The following is a 15,594-nucleotide window of genomic DNA, read 5'->3' as shown; positions in this document are numbered from 1 at the left end:
CCTTTGTTCACGGAGACTTTACATCTTACTGTTTCCCCTTCGTTGGTCGTCGATAAGTTGCTCGTTATTGACAGCTCTGTTCGGGAAAGCACACAAATGGACAGAACAAATGTATGAGGAAATGGGAATGCTTCCAATTTTCATCAACTGAAACCATATACAGACTATGGGATTATAATGTATAGCATATCAAACAAATCTTAGGGAATTTTCGATTCGTTTGGTACGTAAATCGCCAAAAACCGTTCGCATTAAAAATAGTTATTAACGTTAGCTTTATTTCATAAAAACGTTACCTGCTTTCTGATTTGGCACCCTTTAATGGAAGACGTACTTCTACGTCAAAAATTAAAGAAAAATTACAACTACACTTTATTTTCCAAATTGAAATTCGTTTTTCTCAAAAGGTATTTTTATAAAATTCTCAAAAAAACGATTTGATTAGCCCTAACAATTCCCAACAAGATGAGCACTTCTACAAGGAAAAAGTTTGTATTAAAGCAACTTTTTCATGTTTGGCATGTTCTTGACACGTTTTTAAATAGAAAAAAAATTGCAGAACATGTAAATCGCAATAATTTATACATAAAATAAATGGAAAAATTACAGACACCACAAAAAACGTGTTTTTAACTTTTTCAAAATCGATGCGAAAATTTTCAAAAAATTTTCTTCGTTTAAGCAACAAATTGATCTTGTACGGAATTTATTGGAGTTTCTAAATCTGCCATTCGATTTGCAGTGCGATCGTTATTTATAGAATTACTCTTTCAGCCATTCCATGCCAAACCTATATTGCGGTTCTCAGGTTTTTGCAAAAATGGTAGTTTGAAGAAACTGTTGAAAAATTTGGATCCCTCTATTTTTAACCATGGTAATTACGAAAAAGCAAACACAATCAATTACTACGGAGTCAAAATCCATTTTTTTTCCAAGTGCAAGTGTTGGCTTCAATTCGATATGTCGATCATCTGAATCAGTACAGTAGTTCAAAAGTTATGAATTTTTGAAAAAAGTCATTTTTGGAAAAAAGGGGAAAAAGTTTATTTTTTGGAAAAAAAAAAAAAAAAAAATGGAAACGAGACCCAAAGGGTATAATAAAAAATATTAGCTTAAAATACTTGAAATCGAATGAATATATCATCTTTTTCTGTTAACAGCGCACCCTCTGCTGGTTTTTGACTCGGTCAAATAGAGAGAAGTCACAGGGAGACATGTTGGATGATTTCGATGATTGTTTAATGGAACTGTATTAGCTTATCATGAGCGAGAAAACAACGAAAATTGTCGTCATAATGACACCGTGCAGCCGCCTACCAAACGAATTAATTTTTCATTAATAAAACTGGATCTTCTAATAGGCGTTGTAAATTACAGAAGTCTCACTGGAATGTAACTGTTATAATTCCGTTCCCCGACAGTATAATGTGAAACTTTGATTGATATTCACCATTCAAACCACATAAACGGTGTACAATATTTCCATAAACGGTGGCAAACCACATATGTATCTCTGGTGAAGCCAATTCCCTAGTCGCCATTTCATGCAACAGTGCGCTTACTCGCGCGATGCATTTATCATTTCTTTTGTTCTGCATTCACTCTCCACTATCGAAAGCGGTCATGCGATTGGCCAACCTCGACAGGGTTTAAATTGCTGCAAAACGTTTGAACTCTTTTCAACCGCGGGGACCGCCGCTAGTCATACAATAGCCCCTCCTCCCCATCTGTAATTGTTGCTGCCGCGGACACAGATAAATAAACATGGCAGCGATTTGTGAAATGTTTGTTTAATGGGTTTGTTGGCGCCTTCGACAAATTTGGATTGTGTTCGGGTAATTTTTTCATATCATTTTTTCATGCTGAATGATTTTTGATTTGCTGTTCAATGAACGCTCGACGCTTGAAAAAAAATCATTCCCACGAGATTTACATGGAAAAGCATTCAATGTCCCGTTGCCGATGCTTTTATCTGCATCGGACTAGAACACAAAATTCATGTGGAGCAGAAATACATTTTCCTTGTCCCAGCGGCGACGGCCCCGAAGGCGCTAACTCGGGGGACATGTTGGATAGGTCATGGCGGCGAACCCTTTTCCCGCTCTTCCCGTTGCTTTGTTTATGTCCCACTGACAATGGTTGTAACGGTCGGTGGACTCGGTTTATTTATCGCTGGAATTTTTCTCATTCATCCAGATAAGACCGGAGAGGGGAGCATATGGGGAATCATTTATAGTTGTTGAACCATGGGGCACTGGAGATTAGCTAGAGCCATTTCATACCAGGGACAGCCCCGACCAATTCCCCCGTTTGAAGTACTGTGCACTAATCCCACACGATCCGACCATGGTTATCCACTTCACTGGTGCTTGTAAAAGTCTTTTGAAACAAGATAGCGGCCATCGCAGCTTTTAATCCCTGAACCAAACATAAATCCGATTCACACTCAGCGGCCAATTTGGGAATACTGAGGATTAGATAAACGAAGTTGAAGAGCTCCTTTGTTTGTAGTTTTAAAGGGTTCATGACTTTTGTTCGAAGTGTAATTATCGTTTAGGATTTCATCCTGCCAATTTTACCGTGAAACCGTCCCAATCAACATCGCGTGATAGTTCAGCATAGATTTAATTCAACCGAAAACCGATTGAAATCGGCAACCCAAGCTACTCGAGGTCTAATCCGGGTGTATCTTCTGTCTAATTTAGAGGAAGTGAGGGAAAAAATCGAACCGTCGAGACGTTCCCGCGTTCCCTACACTTGGCAGTAGCGTGTTGGCGCTAATAATCGCAACGGCCTAAAGCAACTTTGGATAATGAAATCATAATAATAACAAACGGCGTCGGCGATTCCCTTAGGAAAATATGCTGAAAACCATCGGTAAAAATATACAACGGGGTAAAGGTTTACCGAATGGGGGAAATAAAAATAAACGGATTTTCTGGCTAGTCTTTTTTTGTGCAGCGTAAGCCGAATTCGTATCTATCGTCAAATGTAAAAGGTTGTTCGAAAGAGAAAGAGAAATAGAGATCGAAAGAGATGAATAACGTCAAAAAAACGAAGATACAGAGTTCTCTATAGACTCTAATAGCCGGACGGATAATGTCGAGGACATAATCTGAGATATACCAAGGGCTGACAATTTAAATAATTCAGCACTTACTCTTAGCGAAATTTCATCTGCAACGCTCCCAAAACCATTTCAAAAGAAATAAACCACAAATAATACTGTATGAAGCACAATCCGATCCGAATCGGTTGTGTGGTCGTGTAGCGCAAGCGATAGCAATCGCAGCGGAACAAATTTTCACCTCCAATTTTCAATCGAAGAACACAGCTCGACGCAGTCTAATGCCTTCTTCGCATCCGGTTTGAAACGGGCTGCACTTTGACGCCACTTACAACCCGGAAACAATGCACGAATTCGCGAAAATCGAATGAGCAATCGGAAACAGCCACCAATAAGCCCAAAAATAATCTTAATTCACACGAGAACTTGTGGCAAAAAAATTATAAAAATCAATAAGTTTTCAAATCCATCCAAGCTTAAACGCATGGTGTTGGCTGCTCGCTGCCTAGAGTGAAACCAAAAACTGTAGAGAGGAAGGCAAAGAGTTCAATTATAGAAGCTTTAAACTGAGGCAGCTCATTCGCCCTCGGAAGCGATCTGGCGTAGTGGTTAACATCCGCACCTCTCACGCTAAAGGTCACAGGTTCAATTCTCACTCCCGACATCCCTTCCTTCGGAATAGAAGTAAAGCTGTGGTCTGAGTGACGAACTAGCCAAAAGGTTAAAAGTCACTATAATACAGAAAAAAACATTCATCCGCCTCTAGTCTTGAAGAAGGCTAATTTAGAAAATTTAACCTATACTTGCATTCTTTAGAAAGGGTAGTTTGAACGTTTTTATTCGTTGCGTTCTATTTTATTCGTTGCACTTTTTATTGACGTAGGACTACGTCTAACCGGAAGATATAGGGGGTGAAATGAAAATCTAGGCACTGAACAAGTAGGAAAAAATGCAAGATTTGGAACGCTTATAACTCGAGCTATTCTCAATAGATCGCAAAGGTTTTTGCATCAATTGATAGGAAATATATCTACGCATCTATCATAACGAATAACATTTCATTTTTCTTGAGATAAATAATTGAATAATTGTGAAATATCAAGCATTGTCCAAATACACTATGTGCCCATTTTTGATTGGTCCATTTTGTGCTCCTCAAATCGTACCGACCAAAACGGTCAACCAGAGCAGCAGCGAAATACAATGAAGCACGATTGGAAAGGAAAAAGAAAAAATATGAACGAAACTTTGGTCGCAGTCTCACACATGCGTAATTCTCGAGCCAGCCAGTCAGCTTAAAAATCCCCGCTCCGCTGCCGTAACGATCATTCTTTGTGTGGACACCGACTGGACAACATCGTTGCTGGACGAGCTGGATGGCGAGGGATCGAGTGCCTTTCTCAAGGCAATGGGGGCGGAGGTGTAATGAAGGAGTTAGAGTAGAGTTTTAAGGGCCTTTCTCAAGGCTAGAGACGAATGAACTAAAAAGTTTAAAGTCTCTATAATACAAAACCAGCACCACCACCACCGTAACGATCATTCTCATCCGAACCGTACACCACATCGTTTCGCATGACATCACATCAACAAACCAACACAAGCAGCCATGGTTGGATATGGCAAAGGAGGAAAAGTGAAGGGAAAGGCAAAATCCCGCCCGAACCGTGTTAGTCTGGAGTTCCACGCAAGGGTAGCTAGGCCGAGCGCGTTAGTACCAGTGCATCAGTCCACCTAGCCGGCGTTATATAGTTTCGGCCGCCGAAGTGGAAAAGCTGCTCGCGACGATAAGAAAACCCGCATTCAGAACAGACCACATTCGGTTCGGTGGACATCAAGACAACACAACAGGCAGTTGCAGCGAGTGGCGAGTGGCAAACGCAATCGCAAAACGACAGCAGGTAGCAGAAGAAAAAAGTTTGTTCTTTATACAAACTGCTTTGGTGGCAAATCCAGAACAAGGCGGCATCGAGGGCGTTCGAAATGTTTTTTTTTAAAACCACGAGTACTAAGTTTTTTAAATTGGAATCATTCCATAAAACACGGCGCTTATCAGGGCCATTAAACCATTCAAAAAAGAGTTTACGAAATACAGTTCAATGCATTCTAAAATAATATCCAAAATAATAATAAAACACAAATTGATTTTTTTATAATTTGTTTGCCAGGATATGATGAGTATGTGAATTTGGCAGTTGTTCTGAGCTTATTGATGGCTGAGGACTTTCCCGATTATTCAATTTTCACCAATTCTTAAATTGCTTCTAGATTGAAAGTACAGTAATTTATATTTAGCTCGACATTGAGCTAATTGGATGGATCTGTAATGCGACATTTTTGTCGCAACATAGAGTTCGGGGTCCAAATTATGACCCCACATTGAAAGTCGACACTGTACCACTGTCATCGGAAATGTTCAATTACAGGTTTAAATCGCCTCAAATGCGACACGGAGTGTTTCTCCGGCACGTCGCATTAAATGTAATTTACTGAACAACATGTCACAAGCTGGATGGGAAGAAATTTTCCAACTGTGAAAGCTGTGGCGAGTGGCAAACGCAATAGCTAAACAGGAAGGTTTAACCGAACAAGATGGGGATATCGAGTGATTAAACAGTAAACTAATCCATTTTTCAGGTAGATAGGTAGGTATTCACGTAGGAGAAGAAAATAAAACAATATATTTAACAAAAGCTGTCCCCTTTGTATAGTCCTACGTCACTCCGGTTATGTCCCCGACATTACCCACCCGTGTTTTATTCTACTATTTCCATTATATATGTCTTAAGGCGGAATTCCATCTATTCAACATGCTACATGCTACAAATCAATGGTAAACAACAATGGATATGAGACTCGCACAATTTTTTTTTATTTTGTTTCCACCTCATCCACTACAATTTTTTTCATTTTTTCAACCACTTAAACTCATGACTTTTGAACTACTGGATCGATTCAAATGATCGACATATCAAATTAAAGCTTATGAGTTAGTTTTCTTTAAAAAATATGACATTTGCGGAAAATTCGGATTTTTGTTTTTGTAACTATTGACTGAGTTAGTTCTTCGTAGTTTTTCGGTTAAAGATAGAGGGTGTTATATTTGTTTATATTTTTTATGGAAAGCTGAGAATTTTTTACACAACATATTTTGATATCAGAGGTGCCATTTTTTTCGTTTTTTAGTTTTTTTTTGCAAATTTGTTTCTTTGATCAAATATTGATTCGTCATTGGTTAATCCAGTCTACGGAAATAATAGTTCATAGTTGTTGCTCTGCAGATTACAATGAATCATCACTAGTGTGAACAACACCTCATTCAGAAACAGTTGAAAGATTTGTTCCTAGAGGCACGGACGCAAACATGACGTAGGACTTTGAAGTTAATTGCTTTTGAATTGAGTTTTTATAGCTTTTAGAAATCCGTAAATTTAACTCATACAATGGTGGCTCTACAAAAACCGTTTAACATAAGACCTAAACTGAACAAGTTCTAAGGGTTGTAGTGGTAGAATTAATCTGGCGCCATAAATTATTCATACTTTCTTTTTTCAATAGTAGACTGTTGAAAACAAAATCGAATAGGTATTTCAACATAAACACAAAAAACTCGACATTCTCTGGTTTTCTTGCATCGATGTTCATAAATGTACATTATGGTGGCAATGAATATATGGGAAAAAATCGACCCTAAAATTTCCAAAAGTTACCCTATACAAAATGTTCACCACCTCGAAAAAACAACCTATGCCGAATTTCAACTCAATTGGACTTAAGGGAGAGTGACGCAAAGCGTCTTAAAATTGCATAAAACGTCGAGATCTAGTGTCATCTCGAATTTTTTTCTGTCAAAAATCGACATTCTGGGAGTTTTTTTTCGGAGTACGAAACGAAAAGTATTGTTTTGGGTACCAATAAAAATAGTTATCTCGATTTTTCATTCGGAATTTGCTACGAAATGTTGATTTGCACGGTAGTATACCCTATGCAAAATATTAGCTCATTCGAACGTCATTTACTGGTGTCGCAGACGTTGAAATTTGAGTTTTTTTTTAAATCGAAAAATCACCCGGAATCGGGGTTTAAAAAAAATTGATGTCAAATGTCTTAAAATTGCATGACACGTCGAGATTTACAGTTATCTCAAAAAAACTTTTTCTGAGAACAATGAACGAAGTGGTCCCAATTTTTTATTCATGTCAATGCACGCATTGCACTGAGTATTCATCGCGCTCCCAGCGGTATTTTTCGCATTTGACACACACACACACACAGCCACATACGATTGAATATTTGTACCACCATAAAAAAAATTGCAATACTTGCAAGTATCAAGTATCAGGCCGTTTCTCGAATTTTCGGTCGAAACCGTTAACAAAGGTAGGAGATTGTTGCATCTCAAAGGGGCTGTATTGCGTAGATTCTTGGTGAAAACAGTTTGTGACTGGAATGCAAAACTAAATCACACATAGCATTCCAGCACAAAATTTTCCTACATGCCATGGCACCAGGGGATATGTATAGCATATCAAGCAAATCTTAGAGAATTTTCGATTCGATTGGTATGCAAATCGTTAAAATCCGTTCGCAGCAATATAAGTTATTTACGTTAACTTTATTTCATAAAAACGTGACCTGTTTTCTGATTTGGCACCCTTAATGAAATATGTAGTCTTACGTCAAAAAAAATGTAAGTTCATTACTTTTTTTTCTGATTGTGGTGTTATTCATACTAGCAGAGCCAAAAGCAAAGAAAATGAGTAAGCAACGCCACTATTTTCATTATTGCACTATTCAGAAAATGTTCGAGTTTATGGATAGAAGTGAACGTACAAGATAATAGTGTATTTTTGGAAGCGATTGAACTTCTAAGTTTAGAGCCTCTTTGAAGTAAAGCCTCTATCAACTTTCGATAATAGAAACGTCGGTATTTTTGAGTAATTAAGACGAACCAGCCAGATGATTGTCTAAAAAATGAAGAAAAAATATTCATAAAAAAATTGTATCGAGTAAATAGTACATTTTGGGCTTCTGTGACATTCGGATGAATGTTGCATTCGGGTAAATGTTCTATAACACGTTGAGCTCCGAATTGATTTTGCTATGCCTTCCATTCAGTCCGCACCAAGGGCATTTGCACAGTATCGGTTTCGGTCCCCGTCCCAAAGATATTTATAGGTTAAAAAGAAAATAGTCCAAACAAACATTTTCTTTTCATATTTGTCTATTTAGTAACTGTTAGTCCCAGTGATCAACGTTTTTTCTAACGTTTTTCTTATGCTGTGGCATAAATGCGTGATAATATTACACCTCATTATAAAATGAGGTTGAAAAGTGTTTTCTAAGAGAAAAAAGGAGAGCACAAACGAGAATCTATACCCTTCTCGGTCTGGGCCGTGTGTTTGGCAAAGTATGCGAACAGCTTTAATGCGTGTTTATTTTCAATGTGTTTCTTGTTTCGCTCGCACATATTGATCATACATTGCTATACCATATATAGATGCTTCAATTGCCAAATCGATTAACTCCATGAAACAAGAAGTTGAGAAAAATGATAAAATATGAAATGTTGTTTTTTAAAATTCTTTTCAAATTACAAATTCGAAAATACCATGTAGAATGTATTATTGCAAAAGCATATTTGATCTGTTACATACTAACGGCGCAATAGCCTGTTCATGTGCTGATGGCCGATCAAATAAAACAAAACAAAAATAATCTGACGACATATAGAAAGCATAGTATGGAATAAACTTGAAGTCTTTGAATATTTTTTCTATAACGAATTTGAAAATGTTTTTTTCAAATGTTAAACGTCCACTTCTATTACTTTATCGTACATCATTCATTATGTTATGCCTTTGGACATTTCGGTTCCATTTATCAGGATGGCGGCTTCTTTTTCGTCCAGTCGTTTTTTTTTGCTGCGATTCTTTCATTGCTATGATCAGATGACGAATCCGAATAAACACAAAACCGTTTCCGGGTTTTCCGAGCTTTCTGCCAGTAATTTGTATTGAAGAACCATCCGATTCATTATTTTACCTACTCAAATAATTGTTATGAACATCATCCATTTTAATGTTATAACGGTTCTATTTTTTTAACGATTCACACTAAATTTGAATGTTATAAGTATCTGCACTCATAGCAGCTCGAATACAACTATTTTTAAACAGTTTTATTTAACTTGCCCTGTAATCTGTTTGTATGTTTGTATGTTTGCATGCTTGTAACATGTTTGTCTGTAGCGCGTATTTCCAACTGCTTCTCCAAGATGGCGGCCGCTACGAAATGGCGGATCACATATTTTCTCAGAACCTCATCGATATGGGTTTTCCAAAACCCCATCAATATGGGTATCAAATGGAAGGGCTTGACTAGTAGAATACGGTTATTTATGAAAAATGTAAATCCAAGATGGCTGCCTCTACAAAATGGCGGAGTACATCTCTATATATATAAAAATGTTGTGTTCGTTTGTGTGCGCGTCAAAATCTCGAAAAGTTGGACACAATATACAATCCACTTCAAGCAGTGTTGTTACGACATAAAACAATAGGAAAATTTGAAGAAAAATAATTTTATATCTGACCAGAGTGCGTTTCTGAAATTGAGCTTCTAATGAGAATCGACTATTCAGTAATGAATATGTGTTCTATGTGATGAACATCTTTTTTCCACATGTTTGACAAAATCGTGAACTGAAATTGTGTTTCAAAGTGATTCAAAATTTATAAATTTCCCTCATCTATCTCTATCTCCATATATATAAAGAATGTTCTGTTCGTTTGTGTACGCGTCAAAAGTTCGAAAAGTACGGAACCGATTGAGCTCAAAGTTGGACACAATATACAATCCACTTCAAGGAGTGTTGTTACGACATAAGAAATTGAAAAATTTGAGGAAAAATGATTTTATATCTGACCAGAGTGGGTTTCTGAAATTGAGCTTCTAATGAAAATAGACTATTCAGTAATGAATATGTGTTCTATGTGATGGAAACATCTTGTTTCCAAAAATGTTCTGTTCGTTTGTGTACGCGTCAAAAACTTGAAAAGTATGGAACCGATTGAGCCCAAACTATGATACAATGATACAATATACAAAACAACCAAACACATCTAGGATTGTTGTTACAACATGAACAAATGAAAAATTCAACTCAGCCATGCAACCACAATGTGCCACAGCAAAGCGTTGCAGGGCACAGCTAGTATACAGAGGCGATCTGGCGTAGTGGTAACATCCGTACCTCTCACGTTCAAGGTCACGAGTTCAATTCTCACTCCCGACATTCTTCCAAAAATGGAAGTCAAAAGAGACGAACCAGCCAAAATGTGTTGAAAATCACTATAATACAGAAAAAAAACAGCTAGTATATTATACAAATGCTATACTAGTATTTGAGAGTCATGACATTTTCTGTTATTTTTAGGCTCATTTCATGTAATAAATCGGGATGCCAAAACATGTGTTAAGGCAAACGTAACATTCGATTAAATTTTATATTCGGAAAAATTATGAAGAATCATATTTTCATCTGGTGAAATCTTTTCTTTTACAACGCCCTTTGAACCTAATAGTCACACAATCAGCTTCATCGAAAGTAGTGGCATACACAAAACAAGTTTTTTTTCGGGTCACTGAAATTTCGATTACCGCTCGACTCATTCCATCCCGATTGTCTTTGTTTATTTCTTTTTTTATTGTTTCAACATAACCCCGACGACCGATGTGTGTATACAAAATATTAGCCGCCGCCGCCGTCGCCCGATGGCAGCAGACGCACGCAAGCGGCGACCCCACCGAAGACCGAACGTTTTCTTGCATTTTTATGGCGTGAATGTGAGTACCTACCCTTTCGTGTGCATCAATGTTTGTTGCCTGCGGAACCATGATTCCGTGGTTCGTACGCAGCTACTACGCGTAGGGCAACAGTGCAGTGATCGGTCGCAAAAGACAAACCATTGCGCGACGCGCGGCGTCGTCGGCATCGTGAAGGCGGAAGGGAAGAGATTTTCATTCACTGCTGCTGCTGCTGCTGCGCTTGGTCTTCTTTCTTCGGTTCAGTTCGATTTCGAGTTCAGTTGATTGTGCGTCATGTGCGAGCACCGCCCGCTTTTGACTTCAGTCCGCTCCGAACGGTACCGGCTTTCGGTCGCACGCTGTTTTTTCTTCGCATCTTGTTCGCCGAAGTAACACTCTCTCTATCTCTCTGTTTCGGATGGTTGTTTACGGTCAATTTCAGATAATCCAACATCGTTGTTGGCCATTAGTTCACGCTTAGCTTAGGATCATGCGTTTTTTTTTGCGCCCATAAATAGCTGATATCCGCGCCGTCGTGAGAAGAACAAGAAAAACCACCGCAACTGGATCAAGGTTCCTCGTTCCCTGCGTAAATTGTTACCCCCGAGACTAAGTGTTCTCAGTGAAAAGATGGGCGCCAGTGGTGGAAAAAGAGACCTTCTGCCGAAGCAGAGGAGATTTATTGACCGTTATGTATTTCATTTTTCTTCCCAATAGCAGCAGCAGTCGTTAGTGTGTCTTTTGGATGCTGGAGACCGAAGAAGTGTTCATCGAAGAAAAAGTGATTACTGGCTGATAAGAGTGTATTTGGTGTCCTCGCGAAGTGCGTTCTTTTCCAGCGATAACCTCTTCTGTAGGGCAAAAAAAAAGTTATGTCAGTCGAAAGCAATGAGATCTTCAGAATTATTACCACCATCAGTCCCGACGATGAGCGGTCAACGTAATCAACAGAGGCACCGAGTTTTGGCCGTTCCAGAATAGAGTTTTGTCTTCCTGCGAAGAAAGTGATTACGCAGAGTGCTTGTTTTGGAGAGAAAAAAATCGTGAAAAAAAGTTATTCAGTGAGCGCGTTCGAACGCACGTAAAATTGGTGATAAGTTTGATCCTGTTGGAATAATTTTCTCTTTGTGAAACCACGGCGCTTCGCATCACAGCCCAAGCTCAACAACATGTTTCAGTGCATCATACAACAACGAAATGGATGGATCCATCAGCCGAGTCCCGAGTTTCGGGATGTGTTTCCAGGTATTGTAATTGTTGCTGCCAAATAAATGCATCTGGTTTCACTTGAATATCGGAAATTATGTTAATTTTTTTTTTATCTTCAGTGGGCTACATTTTAAAACATTCGATTCACATTTTTGGAAGTATTGATTTCATTATAGGAAAAGTGAATTACTGACATAGATTCATAATAATCTTTCGAATCGGATTTATAGATCACGTTTAGTTTTTTTGTTTAAAAAACCAAATAACACAGAGGTCTGCATCTTTCTTATTTAACTAGTGTTTCAGGTTATTATTAGAGTAGATAAACCTTCCAGTGAAAGATATGAACGTTGATTTAATACTCCAAAAAATGATGGAGGCATTGATTGATTGGTTGAACTGTGTTCATGATGTAGTTCTTGAAATACTTCAATGATTTGAAATTTAATAGCACGATCAATCGCACACTGATCAATTTCGGTTTCTAAATTGGGAACGAAAAAAAAATTATATTTCGACTTTGTCTCCTGCACAACACAGATGCAGATGTCTCCTAATGAAACTTTAGCGTATTGCAATAGTATGCATCACTGTCTTGGACCCATACAATAGAGAAACAGATCGTGGAGTCATATTGGAAAGCGGCGCGTTATAATTGTACATTCGCGGCATTTCTTTTCACTTGACGTTTGATACAATTTGAGTTTTAAATTGTTTGTATGTATGGGAGCAGACTCCTCATTCTCTCAGACTGGATGTCAGTTTGGAATTATACAAAAAAAAATGATCTCAAGCAGAGATAGAACCGAGGCCGGCTCGGTTGTAACGCCTTCCCTCACAACCGCGCTGTCTACATGACCACTGGTGCTGTCATACCGATGCATGCGAATATTACATCACCTTTAAAAATTGAATTCGATTCGAGATAAGAGTGTTTTTTTTTGTTGAGAGTAAACTCTCCTGGGTACTATGGATGATGCTAAGATCATTGGGCAAATCTCAAGGAGAATACGATATGTTGGCTCCTGTCAGTTCAACAGGGGTTCAATGTGGACGTCACCCACGTGTGCAACCCTTGATTCGGCAGCTCCATACCAGATTGTAGTGGAACTTTGTTGATGTAAAAGCATTGCCATCCAAGCAACTTTGCATGCTTCAAATCTTCAAAAGAATATCTAGACGACTTTTTGAGAAGGGCTCAAGTGTTTTTTTTTCCAAAAAATCAAACTTAAAAACAATAAGATCTATATTTTGGTCAAAGAATCAAATGTAAGAAATTGTTTTCATTAAAAAATATCTTTATTAAAAAATATATTTTGAAAAAACACCGATCACACCGGAGAAAAATTATTTGTGAAATTAAAATTCTTTTTTTTGGAAAAAAAATATATGAATACCCCATACAATAATCTTCAATAATCTTCCCATTTTCGTCGTATGGACTTTTTTTTTGGCACAATCCCAAATGAAATGAAAAAAGAAAACAGAAAGAGATGTCTGCTCGCATACATACAAACCATTTTTAAGCTTTTAAAACAGCTCATTATTTGCGCATATGACCCTCTAGCACATGAAATGGCATAATTTCTGCCAAGGATAAAATGTTTTCTGCCAACGCTAGTTTGGATGTAGGGGAGTCGCGGGTAGGACGGACAGTGGGGGTACAATAGACAAGTGGTTGATTTGTATAGTTGCATTATGAATTTCTGTTGATGGGAAACCCTTCTACATGCTATTCTATAATATTTAAACCATCCTATGACAATGAATACTGATCAAAAGTGGAATAGAGAAACAAAAACCCAGAGAAGCGTTATTAGGTATGTACGGAAAATTAAATTCATTTGTAAGTGATAAATTTAAGTTATTTAAATAATTGCACTTCGAGGGTTGAAATGGACAGTCACATCCAATGCATGATGAAGGGAAGAATATTGAACTCTTTTTTATATTGCTTTCTCTTTTTATTCTATTTCAGTTACTGGACGCACAAACAATGAGAGAGAGTGAAATTATTCCTCTCGCGAGCGAGAAAGCTCTGCGCTTCGTATATTATGAACCTGTCCATGTTCCCACCACTACATGTCCATTATACCCGCACCGATAAAAATGTTGTACTTTTCGGCTTGTTTTAATTTCAGTAAAAAAAAATGGAAAAATACATTTTTATAAAACATTTGGCCAGATACAATTCAAGTTTTCCTTAACATGTCCGCCTTACCCCCATCTCCCCTATAAGCAAAATTCATACATACATCGGGAAAAGTGCATCTCCACAGGAATTGAGTTTTTCCAACAACAACTTTTTCACGTTGAATTGAAAAGCGAATTTTAATATTTAAATTAATTTTTCTCCGTGTATTTTTTTAAATTCTTTGATATTTTATCAATGAAAATTCAACTTCCTATATTTCTCCTTGTGATCAAAGTTTTGTAGGTTTTATAGTTTTTGAGTTAGATTTTATTCAAAAATTTAAGAAAAAAGACCTTAGACCCTTTTGAACAAGTCGTCTAAAATTTTGTTTTGGGATTTCAAACATGCAAAGTTTTTCAAATGGCTAATTTTCTTACACCCACAAAGTTTCACTGCAATCTCAGATGGTACTGCCAACTTTTAAGACTTGTTGGCATGAAATTTTTCTAATATTGATTTTCAGTAAACTCACCGGAATAAGAAAAACGGAATACAGAAAAGTCAATTCTTAATTTTCAATTTTTATTTCGAAGGTTTGTTCATTCCACCGAAAAATCCATTGCCATTTTCGTTTTGCATCAATTCTACTCGATGTTCATCTCACATTGTTTTATGTATAAGAATATTCACACTTTTATGAAGTCTTTTTTTTTTTTAAAAATATCAATCTGACAATCATTAATTAATCAATTAAAAATCAATAATTATTTATAATTAAAAATTTCGTGCAGAATTTTCCAACGAAAATTGGTATCGATTCTTGGTACTTGTATTTCACATTTTTACCAGTGTACAATAACTATTGTTATCTGAAATCTGAAATCTTAGATTATATATATATATATATATATATATATATATATATATATATATATATATATATATATATATATATATATATATATTCGAATTTGTTTATTTTACTTTGGAGTGTGTTTATTTCCCTTGAAACCCTTTTGCCATTTTCATTTCACTCCAATTGAACACGATGTTCAATGCCGTCAACGCGAACTCTAATTGAACTAACTATCTCTATTAGGAAAACTGCTGGAAAATCGCTTTTTTTTCGATTTTTCTCATTTTTTCAAAATATTCCTTGGTGTGAAAACTATTCCCAAAGAGACAAGCACATTAATAGAAAGGCATCAGAAATCAGATGACCCGTTCTTGAGTTATGCTCGGTCATACGTAATTCGCTTTGTTTCATATAGGGGAAGGGTGGTTAAGATGAACACCTTAAGTAAAAGTTATTTTTTTCTTGAATTTCACAAAAAAATATAACTATCTCACCACGAATTGATAATCTAAGTTTCTGTTA

At 37.0% G+C, this 15,594-nt stretch overlaps 1 protein-coding gene across 5 annotated transcripts in view; it reads left to right on the top strand.

Moving 5' to 3' along the window:
• LOC129770586 (SLIT-ROBO Rho GTPase-activating protein 1-like) overlaps window positions 1-15,594 on the top strand; it is a 288,922-nt gene that overhangs the window by 183,740 nt on the left and 89,588 nt on the right. Inside the window, exons 1-2 of one of the 5 annotated variants that reach the window (XM_055773514.1) lie at window positions 11,167-11,262; window positions 11,591-12,118. The exons of 2 other annotated variants lie outside the window; for them this stretch is intronic. In XM_055773514.1, coding sequence (XP_055629489.1) covers window positions 12,043-12,118 — 76 coding nt within the window. In that variant the 5' untranslated portion in view covers window positions 11,167-11,262; window positions 11,591-12,042. Of the gene's footprint in view, window positions 1-11,166; window positions 11,263-11,590; window positions 12,119-15,594 lie in introns of those variants that run through there. 2 more of the 5 variants (XM_055773513.1, XM_055773512.1) reach the window with 2 other exon arrangements.

The sequence above is a fragment of the Toxorhynchites rutilus genome, chromosome 2 (assembly GCF_029784135.1).
Source record: "Toxorhynchites rutilus septentrionalis strain SRP chromosome 2, ASM2978413v1, whole genome shotgun sequence".
NCBI lineage: Eukaryota > Metazoa > Arthropoda > Insecta > Diptera > Culicidae > Toxorhynchites > Toxorhynchites rutilus.
Note: the sequence above shows the minus strand (reverse complement) of the source record. Positions and strands in the feature narration are given on the sequence as shown.